At 38.2% G+C, this 16,253-nt stretch overlaps 1 protein-coding gene and 2 non-coding genes across 5 annotated transcripts in view; all 3 read right to left on the reverse strand.

Annotated features, from left to right (window-relative positions):
* Positions 1 to 16,253, reverse strand: part of FOCAD (focadhesin) — a 308,502-nt gene that overhangs the window by 195,155 nt on the left and 97,094 nt on the right. For all 3 annotated transcript variants that reach the window (XM_041762114.1, XM_041762115.1, XM_041762113.1), the window contains 3 exons: positions 15,697 to 15,784; positions 12,471 to 12,673; positions 4,230 to 4,487 (listed from right to left, as the gene is read on the reverse strand). In XM_041762114.1, the coding sequence (XP_041618048.1) occupies positions 4,230 to 4,487; positions 12,471 to 12,673; positions 15,697 to 15,784 (549 nt within the window). The remainder of the gene's footprint in view (positions 1 to 4,229; positions 4,488 to 12,470; positions 12,674 to 15,696; positions 15,785 to 16,253) is intronic.
* Positions 7,140 to 7,266, reverse strand: LOC121496376. Its single transcript, XR_005989197.1, has one exon. It is a non-coding gene; the product is annotated as a small nucleolar RNA SNORA30/SNORA37 family (small nucleolar RNA).
* Positions 14,089 to 14,192, reverse strand: LOC121496353. Its single transcript, XR_005989181.1, has one exon. It is a non-coding gene; the product is annotated as a U6 spliceosomal RNA (small nuclear RNA).

Consider the following 16,253-nt stretch of genomic DNA (forward strand, 5'->3'; position numbering starts at 1 on the left):
CTTTCAAGACATCCATGGGAATTTACACAGGATGCTCGTTCTTGGATCTCTCCCCAGAACCCCAGAAGACATTCCCTCCAAGAATGTAAAAGGCACCTAACTTTTACTGACCACTGCCTGACCTGAGTTTGTATCTTCCTCAAATTCAATCTAGTGATGTCCGGGTAAGAAAACTATCAGGATTATTAGTAACTGCTGACAGCATTCCTAGATGGGGTGGGAGTAGGGGGGGTAATGTTTCCTATTTTTTTCATCTGTCAATTTATTGCTGTAGCTTTGGGTAATTATCTGGTTATTTTAACATAATCATTTGCATCTAGTTAACTCTAAAACAGTACTCACAAAGCCAAGTTCCCTTCAGACTACTTAACTCCATTAGTCTTCCATGGCCCTAAAGCTATGAACAATGGAAAATGCATGGCCTGTGAAACCAGGTGAGAGATGAAGGCTGAAAACTCACAGAAGAAGAGGATCCACCAAACTCCATGATAAGTAAAATTAACACAATCACATATTTTCTAAAAGGCCCATTTTCTTATGGTTATAAACATGAATATAACATTTCTAGTTGATACTGACTTGTACTACTGTTAAAAAAGCACTGAACAAAAAAAACAAAAGACCAAAAAAAGCACTGAACATAATTTCAATATCTTAGAATAATAACAAGCACACCAAAGCATACCTCATGTCTTTCAAACTTTTCAAATATTTTTTCTCACAAGATCTCACAAGTAGGATTCTTTCAATAAATCAAGATGACACAAAAACTCAATACCTAGTAAGCATACTGCAAGCCAGCGAATTCCACCAGAGGTTAAGTGACTACCAAAACAAAGGAAGAAAATAGCCTTGAAATTTCTACTCTTACCTACTTATTTACTTAGCTTCTGCTTATTAGTAGTCTAAGGCTTTTGTTTAGTATCAACTACCTGTGCATGAATCTGAGCCAGAGTGCTTAAACATAATATAGCTTCTTTCTATAAGGTAAGAAAGGGCAAAAACATATCAAGCATTAATACATCTCATACAGACCTGTCAACTTAATGAAAGAAATACAAACAACCCCCCAATAACAGATTACAATCATAACTCATTTCAACTGAGTCTATTCCAAGTATCTACTCACAACTGGAAAACTTGCTTTTTCCAAATATTTAGTCCTTTCCTTTTGGCTACTTTACTATAACTAAGGTCCAGTGAAAGGGTATGAAACGGTCACTTCAATAAGGAGAAGTGAAGAGAAAACAGTGTCTCCTAAGGGCACCTGGGTGGGTCAGTCGGTTAAGTGTTGGACTCTTGAATCAACTGCAGTAAGGATCTCAGGGTCATGGGATCTGCTATTTGGGTTCTGCGCTCAGTGGGGAATCTGCTTGAGATTCTCTCCCTCTGCCCCTTCCCCTGCTCTCTCTCTCTTCTCTCTCTCTCTCTAATAAACAAACAAACAAACAGTATGTCCTAGTTCAAGGATACTTCTTTTATCCTTCTCACAAAAACTCTACTTCTACATTCTTATTAATGCTACGACCTTTGCTTATGTTAAGAATTTGAATAAGCATTTAAGCATTTCACTCTACTATTCATCTTAACAGCACGACACTCATTTCTTTCAAAACTATCCAAGAAATAATCAACAGAAGTATAACATACCAAATTCAAATTCTACCACTGCTTCTTAAACATTTATTGAATAAAGAAACAAACCCAATGATCACTCTAGTACTTCCCAATCTTTTCCATTTCACAGCACACATGAATATCAAGTTTATAAGAAGAGTGGGGTAAATATCTGAAACACTAAGTAGCCAGAGGTGACCAACCAAGCACTCCGAGCTTGGACAACTCCCTGGCTGCCTGAGAGCTCAGAGGGGAGAATACAAGGGCACACCTGGTGTGTACTTACACCATTTTCAGTGTTCCCAGAACACTGAGAAGTTCTCTGCTACACTTTTTTGCCGATTTAACATATTCCCACCTTTATTGTCAGGAAACTATTTTCCCTTTGGAAAGGGAAAGGTGGGTGAATCATCCCACCCTCAATCCACATGATCCTGGTGGCACAGACAATTTCAAGGCTGACACTTCACTCACTTCCATTCTACTCATGATGGCCAACTAAAGTACATGAAAGTGTCCCAATATCCTGCCATAATGGTTGATCAACATGGGCACATAACCCAACAAGGTCAATAGAAATACCTCTACATCTCTCTTCCTTTTGGACTGTGAATATAAGATTATAAGGCTTTGGAGTTTCAGCCAATTCACAGAGAAAACAAAGGAACTGTATAGTGAATATACTGCCCAAGCCATGCTTATTCTAAATTCTGGAGCTAATAAAAACTGTTTAAGACAGATGTGTCTCTGTTACTTATAACCAAGAGTATCACCCTAGAATTTCAAAGACCTTTGCATTTCCTGAATATCAACACATAATCTGATATAATACATGTTTTACATCAGTGGCACACATAACTTACTATAGGACTTCTTTAGATAATCTCCAGGCATTATTTATGCATTAACTATTATAAATATATTATCCTATAAAGTATTAGCACTGAAACAAAACATTTATCAGAAGCAGAATTATTCAATTGCACTGCTGGGGATTTACCCCAAAAATGCAGATGCAATGAAACGCCGGGACACCTGCACCCCGATGTTTCTAGCAGCAATGTCCACAATAGCCAAACTATGGAAGGAGCCTCGGTGTCCATTGAAAGATGAATGGATAAAGAAGATGTGGTTTATGTATACAATGGAATATTACTCAGCCATTAGACACGACAAATACCCACCATTTGCTTCAACGTGGATGGAACTAGAGGGTATTATGCTGAGTGAAATAAGTCAATCGGAGTAGGACAAACATTATATGGTCTCATTCATTTGGGGAATATAAATAATAGTGAAAGGGAATAGAAGGGAAGGGAGAAGAAATGGGTAGGAAATATCAGAAAGGGAGACAGAACATAAAGACTCCTAACTCTGGGAAATGAAGTAGGGGTGGTGGAGGGGAGGAGGGTGGGGGGTGGGGGTGAATGGGTGACGGGTACTGAGGGGAGCACTTGACAGGATGAGCACTGGGTGTTATTCTCTATGTTGGCAAATTGAACACCAATAAAAAATAAATTTATGATTAAAAAAAGCAGAATTATTACAGAAGGTGAAGGGAAAAATAAAGTGGGAAGCAAAGTGAAATGATTCACATTATGTATACAACCATATATGATGCAAAGATACTTAGGGCATTAAAGATCCACTTGAAGAATCAGATCATAAGAGATCTAGTCAAAAGGAAAACTTTCTGTGATCGCTAGTTGTTTACTTGACTAAAAGGAATGAGTATGACAAGGTGAGGATAAAAAGAATCCAAATACAGTAACTTCATATCCTAGATAAACATATTTATCCCACCTCTAGAACTAATTTTTTTTCCTATAGGAACACAAATTCTCCATAAAGAGATCAACTTTTTCTTCACCGTTTGAAAAGAAGTATAAGCACATACCATTCCTGTTTGCTTAGGAAACCCTTCCCTTTGCAGGAAATTACTTCTAGAGGGTCCATCCAGTGGGAAAAAAATTAGATTACTTTACCAAATATATGGTTAGCTTAAGGGGGGGGGGGGGGGCTATTAATGCCTGATTGCTTATTACACTCCAAGTTTGGTGCAGATAGGAAGAATGATTGTTTACCTCCATATCCTAGTATGTAAATGGTTACCATTCACAGGAAAGGCTCAGTAGTTTTTAGTTTATTAAATGACTGAAGATAGGATCAAACTGTCAAAAGTCAAAAAGAGATTAATGTCTATTCCACAGGCATCTTTATTCTAAATTAATTAACCTGCCTCTACTTTAAAAGATCAATATTAGAACTAAGGGATATTCATCTTGGAATAGGCTCCAGGAGTTAATAAAAGTGCTACCAATTAGCAAATCTACCAATAAACCATAATACCAGAATAGCACCATGTGCAGATTTCACTGTGAAGTATGCTTTCATTAACGAAACATTTGCATCATTAAGTATACATTAACTCAGAGTAAGAACACAAAAGAACAAACTGACAAGACAAAAATAGCCCCCCACCTCCCTCCCCAAAAAAAGAATCAACCCATAATTTAAGACATTGATAAAAATCACCTGCAAACTAAGAATAATCTACAATTCTAAAAGTTAAGCTTTACCCCAATCATTGTACCATTATTTTCTTACTTTACCTGAGAGGAATCTGCCTGGGCTAATTCTGTAGTGACCTTCAGGATTTGGCGAAGATTTTGTCCTTGATCTTCAACAAGGAGGTGAGCCAGCAAAAGGAAAACATGTACAGGGATCGCCGTAGTAATAGGGAGCAAGGACTCAATGGAAAACAACCAGTCACTTGCAGCAGACTCTTCTCTCATTACTTCAAGGATCCTCCAGGCTGTAAATATTGATCCATACGTGCCAGTTATGGGGAACGCAAGCTTGTAGGAGAGCTGAAAAACAAACAAACAAAAAGGCATGAATAAATGAGGTAAGTATATTTGCCAGAGATGTATTCATTTTTTTAGACTATATCATAAGAAATCAATCCTTCTGACAAAATACAAAATTTTCGATTCCTGCCGAAAACTTCTCTGCACATATTTGAGGTAATACAACAACAACAAAAAATAGATAGAACTATCTAGAACAGTTGATTTCAACTTTTCCTATTTACCAGTCGATCCCAGTTAAGGCAGGGGGGATAAAAAGGATCAATACACAAGATTCAGAGGCAACAGAATTTGAAAAAAAAATCCATTATCACTAAAAAAATATTCACTAGTAAGAGGTAAGATTTTTTTCAAAGATTTTATTTATTTATTTGAGACAGAGTGCATGTGCATGGGGGTGAAGGGGGCAGCGAGCAGGGACACAAGCAGACTCTGCACCGTGCATCTCAATCCCAGGACCCTAAGATCAAGACCCACGCCAAAATCAAGAGTTGAAGGTTAACCAACTGTGCTACTCTGGCGCCCCATGAGAGGGAAGATTTAAAAAAAAAAAAAAAGTCATTGTATGTGCCCAGCTCCTCCTCTAGTAAGAGACAATCCCAGGCAGGTGGCAGATTTGGACTGAGGACAATTCATCTTTGCAACAGTATGTTGACAGGAACAGAGTTGGTTCAGCAACAACCTGAGAATTAATGACTGTGAATAACTTCTGCAATAAGAAATAGTCCAACAGCTCTAAATTGAAATGATACCCAAAGAAGAGGTTATGCATACGTCAATCTAAGAAATGGCTCCTCACAGAAATAAAGTAGTGCAGTCAGGGACAGCGAAGAGACAGCAGTCTGCCAAGGGGAACAGTGTGCCCACATGGCTCAGGAGAAGCCGGAGACATTAGAGAAGCATAAATAACTGCCTGCTAATAAAACGATTCAATTCCTTCAGAGTGGGATGAAACAAATTAGAAATCTCTAGATTCTGTCCTGTTATTAAAGACTAACTTATATGGATACAGCTAACAACTAAAAGGATGGGAAGTAAAAATTAAGCCTTAGAAATGTCTGTCTTTCTTTCTTTCTTTTTTTTTTTTTTTTGGTAAGTAGGCCCCCACATCCAGCGTGGGGCTTGAACTCATGACCTTGAGATTCAGTCACATGTTCTACCATCTGAGCCAGCCTGAAATTTTTTAAATAACATCTTTACTGAGATATAATTCACATACCATAAAACCCACCCTTTTAAAGTTTACAACTCAGTGAACTTTAGTAATTCTACTAAATTACTAAATTTGGATGGAGTAGTGGAACCATCACCAGAGCAAGCTTTCATCATCCCCAGATGGAAATCCCATCTCTCCCTTAACACTCACTCCTTATTCCCCCAACACCACACTCACAGCCCCTGGTGACAGCTACTTCATCTACTTTTTTTCTATTCTGACTATTTCATATAATAGGAACCTCACCGGATGTGTTGTCTGGTGACTGGCTCCTTTCGCCTTGCATATTTTCAAGGTTCATCCAGACTGTGATTTGTATCATTACTCCTGTTTCTTTTCATTGGCAAGTAATATTCCATCTATGGATATACCACATTGTTACCCATTCATCAATTAACAGACATTGGGCTGTTTCCACTTTCTGGCTATCATGAATAATGCTGCTATGAATGGTCCGATTAAAGTTTGTGTGAGGACATGGGTGTTCAGTTGTCTCAAGTATATGCTTTAGAGTAGAGATGACATTTGAAAGTAAATCCCACTGTCAAAACAAATGAGGAAGTTATCTTTATTGATATGAAAAGAGCTCTCATGAAAATACAAGTTGCAGATAGTGTGCCTGGAATGCTACCAATTATTTTTTGAAAGGGAGTGGGGACTATATATTTGTATTTGCTTATATATGCAAAGAAAAGTATAAGACAGATACAAAATAAATTAATAGCCACTAATCATTTTCTATTTGAGGGTGGGAACTGAACAACCAGAATCAAGGGTGAGAAGGAAACTTTCCATTGTATACCATTTTATAACTTTTGAACCACGTGGATGTGTTATAATTTTTTTAAATAATAAATTTTGAAAGTTAAAGTTTTATATTTATCATAGCTCTTTCTCTCTAAAAATACTTCCCCTACCCAAAGATGAAATTCACTAAAGACCAGAGTCAAGTTCTTTAGAAAGGACAAACAGCACCAGACTTGAGATTTAAAAAGCCAGGACTTTAGCACAGCCATGCCAGATAGAAGCTATTACACAATCTCTGAGCCTCACTTTGCTCACTTGTAAGATGGAAGTAATGAGTACTTTCCTGCCAAGATTATTGAGGTAGATAGTGACACAATAAAGCACCTAGCACAGTCTCTAAAGTTGCAAAATACAGAGAAATATGATCTCTGTCATCTTTAGGAGAGAAAAATAAAACTGGTAGATAGGAGTATAAAAGAAAGTAATTGGAAATCACCATGAACCATAAATTGAGTCAAAAGCAGCAACATTACCCAGACGGGTAAGAGTAAACATACTGAAACAGAAAAGAAATCCTGTTTTACTTGAAGTATTATGTTGATGTTTAGGCTCTGTTTTTTGTCTGTTTGCCTCAGGTTAGAACAGCAGGAGAAAAGCACAGTGTTGAATGAAACATCCCAGAACAGTCTCTCTGTCCCAGTGAGTGACAGCTGCCCCTGGCACAGTCCCAGGGCAAGGATGCAACCCAGAGCTTTCTCTACACCAGCTACCAAATCCTGGCCCCACAGCCCAGGGGAGGGCCTGTGAAAGTGCTGGCAGGCTCCATAGTTTAGAGGAGAAAGCAGGTGTTTAAAATAAAAGACGTTTATGTTAGGTAAATTACATCTCAGGAAAAAAAAAATATATATATATATGTGTGTGTGTGTGTGTGTGTGTGTGTGTGTATGAGAAAAGAAACCATTAAAAAGTAACGCTTAAATAAATATTAAATGGTTATAAAAACATATTTTACAGATATTAGTTGTAAATCTTCATTCTAAAAGTTCATAATAAAAATGTTCAAGTTTGTTAATTATTAACAATAAGACAGACATCTGATAGTACTTCTTTGTCTAAAGGGGTCTGAAAAAGAAATTGTGAGTTCAGTGAACAATCTAAATTTTCATTAACTTTAAAGAATAACATTCATCTGGGGCACCTGGATGGCTCAGTCGGTTATGTGTCAAACTCTTGATTTCAGCTCAGGTCATGGTCTCCACATCCTCAGACCAAGCCCGATGTCAGGCTCCACACTCAGCAGGGAGTCAGCTTGGGATGCTTTCCCTCTTCCACCCCCTCTACCCTTCCCTCTGCAATCTAGCTCTCATGCACACTCTCTCTCAAATAAATAAATCTTAAAATTAAAAAAAAAAGAATAACACTTCTCTGTAATAGTGATTAAAACTGGCTTAACTGAACTAGAGCCAGGATTTGATCAGGAGAGGGAGTACTGAAACTCAAACCTGCAGCCCCTTAAAAGGAGGATAGTTTTTTGCTAGAAGGGATTTAACCACTCACCAGAGCAGAAGCAGAAGACTGGACTAGCCAAAGCCTCAAGAGGTTCATTCTACTCTTTCCCTTATTTAGAATCCAGTCAGGAGTGGAGTGGTAGGCCATCTGGGTGGCCCAGGCAGTTGAGCATCCGCCTTCAGCTCAGGTCAGGTCGTGATCCCAGGATCCTGCGATCAAGCCCTGCGTCAAGCTCCCTGCTCAGCAGGAGCATGCTTCTCTTTCCCCCTCTTTCCCTCCCCCTGCTCATGCTTTCTCCCTGTCTCAAATAAATAAAACCTTAAAAAAAAAAAGAGAGAGAGAGAGAGAGCAGAGAGGTTTGGGAGGGCTGCTTATCACCAAAGAACAACTCACACCATCCTCAGTATCCATGTTATTCAGAAGATGATGGTAGACAAACAAGATCTAGGACTTACCAATTCCTTTCAACTTCCAACCAAAAGCTTTTATGAAACTGGGTTATTTTATTGTACTATGACTTAGTGTTAGCCTGTAAATCTGAAACTGTTCTATTTATTCGCAAGTACAGCACAAAAATGATAAATTACCATGCCAAAAAAATAAAAAATCAAATTAGAGGCAATAGGATGTAAGCTCTACAGTTAAACAGATCAAAAATCTGAATGTCAACTCTATCTTTCATTATCTGTGTAATTTAGGTAATTTAACCTCCCTAGCCTCAGTTTCTTCACTTGTCAAGTGAGTATTCTAAGAATGTCATCAGGGAAATGCAAATCAAAACCATAAGGAAAACCAAAATCACTTAACACCTGCTAGAAGCAAAAACAACCAAAATCACTTAACACCTGCTAGAAGCAAAAACATAGGCAATGACAACTGCGGGCAAGCATGTGGGCAAATTGGAGTCTTCATACACAGCTGGTGGGTATGTGAAATGGCAGAGTCCTTTTGGAAAACAGTCTGGCAATTCCTCCCACAATCAACAGGGTTATTGCATGATCTAACAATTCCGCTCCTAGGTATTTACCCAAGAGACAGGAAACCATGTCCAGATAAATACTTGTATAGGAACGTTCATAATGGCACTATTCATTAATAGCCAAAAAGTGAAAAACAACCCAAATGTTCATCAACAGACGAATGGAAAAATAAAATGTGGTGTATATCCATGCAATGGAATATTATTCAGGGATTTCTCCTACCATGGCTGTCAGGAGCATTCAGGAGACTCCGGCAGGATCTTCCTGTGGCAGACCCAAGGCACCCCAGGGGTGCCTTCCTACACACTAGCTCTGGTCTGACACACCCCAAAAACCTTCACCATCCAACAGGCCAGAGCCACATTCTTTCTATAAGGTCTGATCTCAGTCTTGAGGAGGAAAACCTTCTCTGTTCCTTCCTTGGGTAATATCTCAAGTCCTAGAAGTAGTAGTTGCTCCTTACATTTATTAATGCAATAGCTCCTAGAGCCTCTTTTATAACTGCTAGTAATTGAGACTGTTTACTAGTTAATAATTCTTTGTATTAAGTTTTTCTTTGTTCAAATTACCAGCACAGTCTCTCTCTCATGTCTAGACCCAGGCCTGGTGCTTTCTTTCTTCCCCTGCATTCCCTGGAGGCCAGGGCACAAATATTTTACAATTTACAACTGGTGTCTGCTTCTTTTTTTTTTTTTTTTAAGCCTAGGAAAACATAAATAGGTGGTTTTAAATATCACATTTAATAGCCTAATAGAAGGGATCCTGTTTTCCACGCACCACTAAAAAATATTAAAAGCTTATTAGATTATGTTAATCTTTAAAAGAAGATGAGTGGCTGTTTTGATAGCTTACATTTTTTAATTCTAAAAATTGGAAGTTGAAATGTTTTTAATTTCATGGTTATCAACACTTCAGAAATGGATAGGGAATACAGAATTGCATAGTACAGTTTATTTACCCTGGTTCTCATTCACCAGAACTGTGCTTCTTAAGAACTGCTCTAGTTCTAAATCAAACACGCTAAGCCAGAGTCATCTATCTAAAAAGAAATAATAAAAATGTATGGAGATAGTAAAATGATCTTCTGTATCCTTATGAGAAGCCCACAACCCTCAGTGAATAGAAATTTACTGAATGTTTATCGCATAGTAAACAATGTGTCAGGTGTTGAGGATGCAAAGTTAAATAGGTACACCTAATTTATTTAAGTATATGGAAAATAGAGTGTTCAATTAAATACTGGCTAAAAGACTTTGAAGACTCATCTATGATCAGGTAACAAAGATAAAGAAAAAACACCCATGTGGAAAAAATAAAAAACGTTCAACAACTGTTGCAATTTCAATTTTAACATGCTTTGAAAATAAAGGCAACCTGTGAGATGGGCCAAGACATTTTCCCCTCAGTAAGCTCGCAGTATAAGCTGGAAGTACATATATATACAGCTCTCTAACTTAAGACACAACACAACTGAGTAATACTAAAAGTGCTGGGGATGCCAAGAAGAAGGTCATGAATTTGGACTCCGGGAGGCTGAGAACATTTGGCTGGGTCTTGAAGAATGAGTAGGTCAGAAGGAGACAAAACAGCATTATGAGCAAAAGCAAAGATTCAGGAAGAGATGTGGAAAGTTTATATCTTGTTAAATTTATAGGTATGTTGGGAATATAGAGACCTGCCCAGGCATGGAAGAAAAGCCAACAGCAAACTGTGGCTTACAGTTTTAAAAATGGTGATCATATCTCCCCTCCAAGCCCCCATAAAGCATCACATTAACATCAGGAGAATGTTCAGAGCCCCTGTAGTACTCCCTCCTCCCTCTTCACCAGCTGCTGAAGAGAAAGTTCAGCTACTCGTGTTAATGAATAAGATTCACACACACCTGAATGAATGGTACACTGAGTGCTCCTGTATTAGAGCTAGGGTGATTCTCAGTAAATATCGCTTGTGAGCTAAAAGGACAGAACTCTTAGACATAAGCGCATCCTTCACCAGCCCCAATCCCATCCAGAATCCAATCACTGTTCTAGATGAGCAAACCACAAGGGAAAGTAAAAGGCTATTAGAAAATTTGGGCCACATTCTGTATTCCTATCACGGAGAAGGCAAGAGCTTCCTTCTCTTAATTCAAGTTGATTACCTACTTCAAGTTTTCAAGTTTTAGACAAACAATCAGGAATGAGGAGGATGTAGTAGACAGTCAATGTGCCTACAGGCTATTTTCTGCTGCACCCTCAAACCAGGAATTACAGTGCCTGGCTTTCTGTGGCTCGGACATCTCACAACACACAATTAGAGGCATCCCTGCCTTGGCAGATGAAACAACTGGCTCATGCCTGCATTTATTTATGTCTCTCTCCATGGGGACAGGAGATTCACCAGTTTAACTTCTGTAGTCCTCCCTCAATCCCCATCACATTCGTAGCTAGGAAACTAATACTACATTTTACTGAAGGCAAAACTCAAATACCAAAAGAGAAAATGTCTAACTAGCGCAGGCCCAGAAGCCAACCATTAACCGGATGTTGACAATACCTTCACATTACCCTAACAGACACCGTGAGACTGCCACAGAAGACTGAGGCCTGCCCAGCAGGCGGGAACGGGGATGCAGCATGTTGGACCTACAGTCTTCCAATGAGGCAGCCACGAGCCATCAAGAGCCTGCATGCCAAGGGAAACGGCATTAGAGGCTACATGTTAAAAACTGAAGTCTTGGGATCCCTGGGTGGCTCAGTGGTTTAGAGTCTGCCTTTGACCCAAGGCCTGATCCTGGAGACCTGGGATTGGGTCCCGCATCGGGCTCCCTGCGTGGAGCCTGCTTCTCCCCCTCTGTGTCTGTGTCTCTGCCTCTCTCTCTGTGTCTCTCATGAATAAATAAATAAAATACTTTAAAAAAAAATGTAGTCTTAGGCCTTACAAATCCCAGGCATTTGAGATTTCCCACCTTTGGAGTGTCCCAGATGTAACAACATGCTGTATAAAGACATAAATTCAACAGTATGAGAAGAAAAAGAGGATTCCTTGCTCAAATGTGTTGGAGAAGCACCAGGTTAAACAAAACTAGTTCCTGTTCTGCAGGGTTTCTCAGGACCTTTAACTACTAATGTAGTCAGAAAACTTGAGGAAAAAAAGTATACAGCATTTCCAAAGCTTATTTTACCCTCCCTTCTCACAGTCCAGAAGAATATACTAATAGCTACACCACTGGCTGACAGAATGGCAAACTTCCAGGAGAGGAGTTTATTTATTTATTTTTTAAATATTTTATTTATTTATTCATGAGAGAGAGAGGTGCAAAGGGAGAAGCAGGCTCCATGCAGGGAGCTCGACATGGGACCCTATTCCAGGACTCCAGGATCAGGTCCTGGACTGAAGGCAGCGCTAAACCGCTGAGCCACCTGGGCTGCCCCAGAAGAGGAGTTTAAACCCAAACAGGTACTTCTGCAGGAGGGAAGATTACCTGCACAAACAGAAGGTCCACATTACCACTTCACTTTTATTGAAGAGAAACAAGGCTGAACTCTTTACCTTTTGGTGGTCATTTCTGTAGGACTCTTGCTGTACCATTTCCAAAACGTCTAGAGCCAACTGCTGCCTTGAGGGACCTTCTTCGTCCATGTATATACAGTCTTCCAAGGCAGTAGAAGACAGTATCTGCAGAACTGGCATCACCAGCACCAAGGATGACCTTGGGATTTTCTGACCCTCCGCAAGAGAGAGAAGCTTCAAAGCTATTCATCAAAACAATAATTCACAGTTAAAAAATTACTACCACAATCAAACAAAATGCTATTTTGTTTAAGAGTGATATGCAGAAAGTTTTCTTACCCCTTTACAATTGGGTCAGACACATAACTAAGATAATCAATCTTCTCTTTTTAGAAAGGAACCTAAAAATTAGCTATTATCTAAAATAAGCTGTTAACGTGTGTGCCTGATAACTTGAGGATACTCTTAGAGAAAATTCATACCATGAAATAAAAACCAAATCTTTAAAATAAAATTCAGCTGGGGTGCCTGGGTGGCTCAGTCAGTTGAGCATCCAACTCTTGGTTTCAGCTCAGGTCATGATCTCAGGCTCCTGAAATCAAGCCCTGCATCAGACTCCCTGCTCAGGGTAGAGTCTACTTGAGATTCTCTGCTTCTTCCTTGCCCTCCCCTTCTCCCTCAACCCCATACACACTGTATGCTTTCTCTCCCTCTCTCTCTCAAGTAAATAAATAAATAGTTAGATAAATAAATAAATAAATATCTTTAAAGATAAATAAAATAAAATTTGATTCAACTTTTGTCCTTATATTGTCAGGTCCTTCTATTGCCCCCAAAAGAGCCAAGAGACAGAGTTCCTGATCAGTGGATTTTTAAACCAATGTGCATGCTTCCCTTAAAAACCCAGGTTAAAATTATTTTGAGGTACAGTAGTAAACAAGGTGAAACAGGGGTGTCCTTCAGTGAAATTGCTAAAAAGCTAATCAGAAAAAGTCTCAAAGTCCATAAGCAGCAACAATCAAACCCATTTTTATTTTTTTTTATTTTTTTTTAATTTTTATTTATTTATGATAGTCACACAGAGAGAGAGAGAGGGGCAGAGACACAGGCAGAGGGAGAAGCAGGCTCCATGCACCGGGAGCCTGACGTGGGATTCGATCCCGGGTCTCCAGGATCGAGCCCTGGGCCAAAGGCAGGCGCCAAACCGCTGCGCCACCCAGGGATCCCTCAAACCCATTTTTAAAGGTGATTCTCTTTAACATGGACATTCACCTTATACATCAGAAATACATGCACAAATGTACAATAACTTAGTTACATGTATAATCTCCCCTAGGCCATTAACAGAATAAGTTGAATAAGAATAAGAATAAGAATAAGAATAAGAATAAGTTATATATTTTTTACAATTATTAGATGAAGCCTAATTTACCAAAAGATGTTATTCATAAACTTCCAAGCTAGATTATTGAAGTCATCAACTGATTCCCCCATTACACCAAAAAACTTCTACAAGCCTTAAGTCATGTCAATGAGTTGCCAATTTTTTCTTTTCATCACTTGGAAGTCAAACCTGAATATGGTATGAAGTACAAACTCATGTTACTCTAACACTGCTAATTGACCTTTTCTGCCTAAATTTCTTTAATTAAATTTTTAAAATATGGGACACTTCACAAATGTACATGTTACCTTTGCACAGGGGGCCATGCAAATCTTTTCTTTATCATTCCAAATGAAATATTAGTCTTTATCCATAATTGTCTGAGAGATTATGAAAATCTATTATCTTTAATAAAACAAGAAATGCACACATTTCTATCTTCTATATTATAAATCTTTCAAGCATTTTTACAAATTGCTATTTACAATCAAGGCTAGTGTTAATAATTAAGAAGCATAATATTGTATTAATGCTATGCATTTGTTACATTTGAAATCATCAATATCTTCTCAGTTACCCTATTTGAACACTCTTTGCCAATATACTAAACAAGCGATATTCCCTACTTTTCAAAGTAACACACTGGATGATGGCAACGTTCTACAACTAGATTATAGTGCTGGTTGCACAGCTCCGTAAATTCATTTTTTTTTTTTTTTAAAAAAAGGCCACTTTATTGTTACACCAAAAATGTTGAACTTTATGGTAAATTATACCTCAATAAAGCTGTTTAAAGAAGAAAACAAAACTATGGCTGTCAGAAGTACCAGCCCTGGCAAATTATACATATGGGAAATGCCATGTGCACTGCTAGCAGAACAACAAAATCAACAAAAAAGGCAAAAGCAGTTCAGAAAAAGCTCAGGAGGAGGGCACAAATGAGCACAAGACCAACAGACAAAACCAGCGTATGAAGCCAAGGGCCCCCTCTGTGTGCTAAAGCCATTCTCAAGACAGATTGTAAGTGGAAGAGCAATTCACCCTCAAAATTATGATGAATTAAAATGTCTACAATGAGCTACACAATCAGTATTTACCTCAAGCACTTTAAAATGAGGGTTGGGATATATCACCAGATCATGGGACCAGGCAACATAATTTAGACAGATCCTCCATTACTACACATAGATGTTACATGGAGTAAAGAGAGGCAACATTAGCATAAAAGCTGCATTTTAAAGGTGTGGCTTGGTTGCCAATCTGCCAGGCCTTTCAACTTGATTTTTTACCATATTCTTAAACAGAATGTTTTTTACCTCCTCAAAGGGAGGTAAAAGCTCCATTCCTCACTCTTGCTGAAGTCAACTCTGGAGAGTCAGAAGAATGTTACCTCTTGTTTGTTTCTAGCTAGGTTAATATAATAACCATAAGCTAAATCTTGTTCAATGTTGCAACAATTTTGAATGTAAAAGTATATAGAGTTTAAAAAACAAATGTAAATGCTAAACACTTAATTTGTGTCCAAAGGTTTTATGCTATTGATTTTCAGTTTGATGAATAAGCTGTAAATAAGCTGAGATGCCTTTCAAAATATTGACCAATGTCATTACTACATGATTTAGATATAATGTCTTAATGGACAGCCATGATACTTGGTAAATTATGGCATATGGAGCCTTTGCACAAAACATCTTGTTGGATAAGAAAAACAAAGTTCTATTTTAGAATGAATGATTAATTAGGAAAATTCTAGAATGAAAATTCAAAGTACACAGGACTTTATACCATAATACACATAGCTCAAGTCCCATAACTCAAGTGGCTCCTGCTAACGCTTTTTTTATGTTTACATTTTACTCTTTTGAGGGTATTTTTATTTACCTAGACTTAGGATTGGCTTCTGCTGACTTGCTGGAGTCTGTAGCAATAGTAAAGCTATTCCAATTATGACGAGTTCAACAGGAAAATCCTAAAAGAAAAACAAGAAAGGAGTTGAAGAAGTTCCCAGAGCCATGACTTTATAACATGTATCCAGGAAGAGTGTATTTAACATGAAAGATCACCAATCTATTGTTACCAAGTTATTTACAGTAAGCCTGCTCTGCTACAGGAAGGATGGTGACTGTCACAGCAATCACACATAAATTCAAAATGTTATCATATCTGGTTGAAGAGCAGAGGCTATACACCAAAATAATTTAAAGAGAAAATGCCTTAACACAACAAACACTGACACATCTTGAAAAACAATCTTTCAAATCAATGAAAAACTACCTGAAATACTAAAAGAATACTTCACTTCTGAAAGTAGGTCAATTATCTACTCACCTAATACAGGCATGATTCATCTATATAACTTACATAAAGAACTACACTTAACAAATTTTAATAAATCATATTATTTTGGGGCACTTGGGTGGCACAGTCAATTAAGCATC

The sequence above is a fragment of the Vulpes lagopus genome, chromosome 7, assembly GCF_018345385.1.
Source record: "Vulpes lagopus strain Blue_001 chromosome 7, ASM1834538v1, whole genome shotgun sequence".
In the NCBI taxonomy this organism is placed as follows: Eukaryota; Metazoa; Chordata; class Mammalia; order Carnivora; family Canidae; genus Vulpes; species Vulpes lagopus.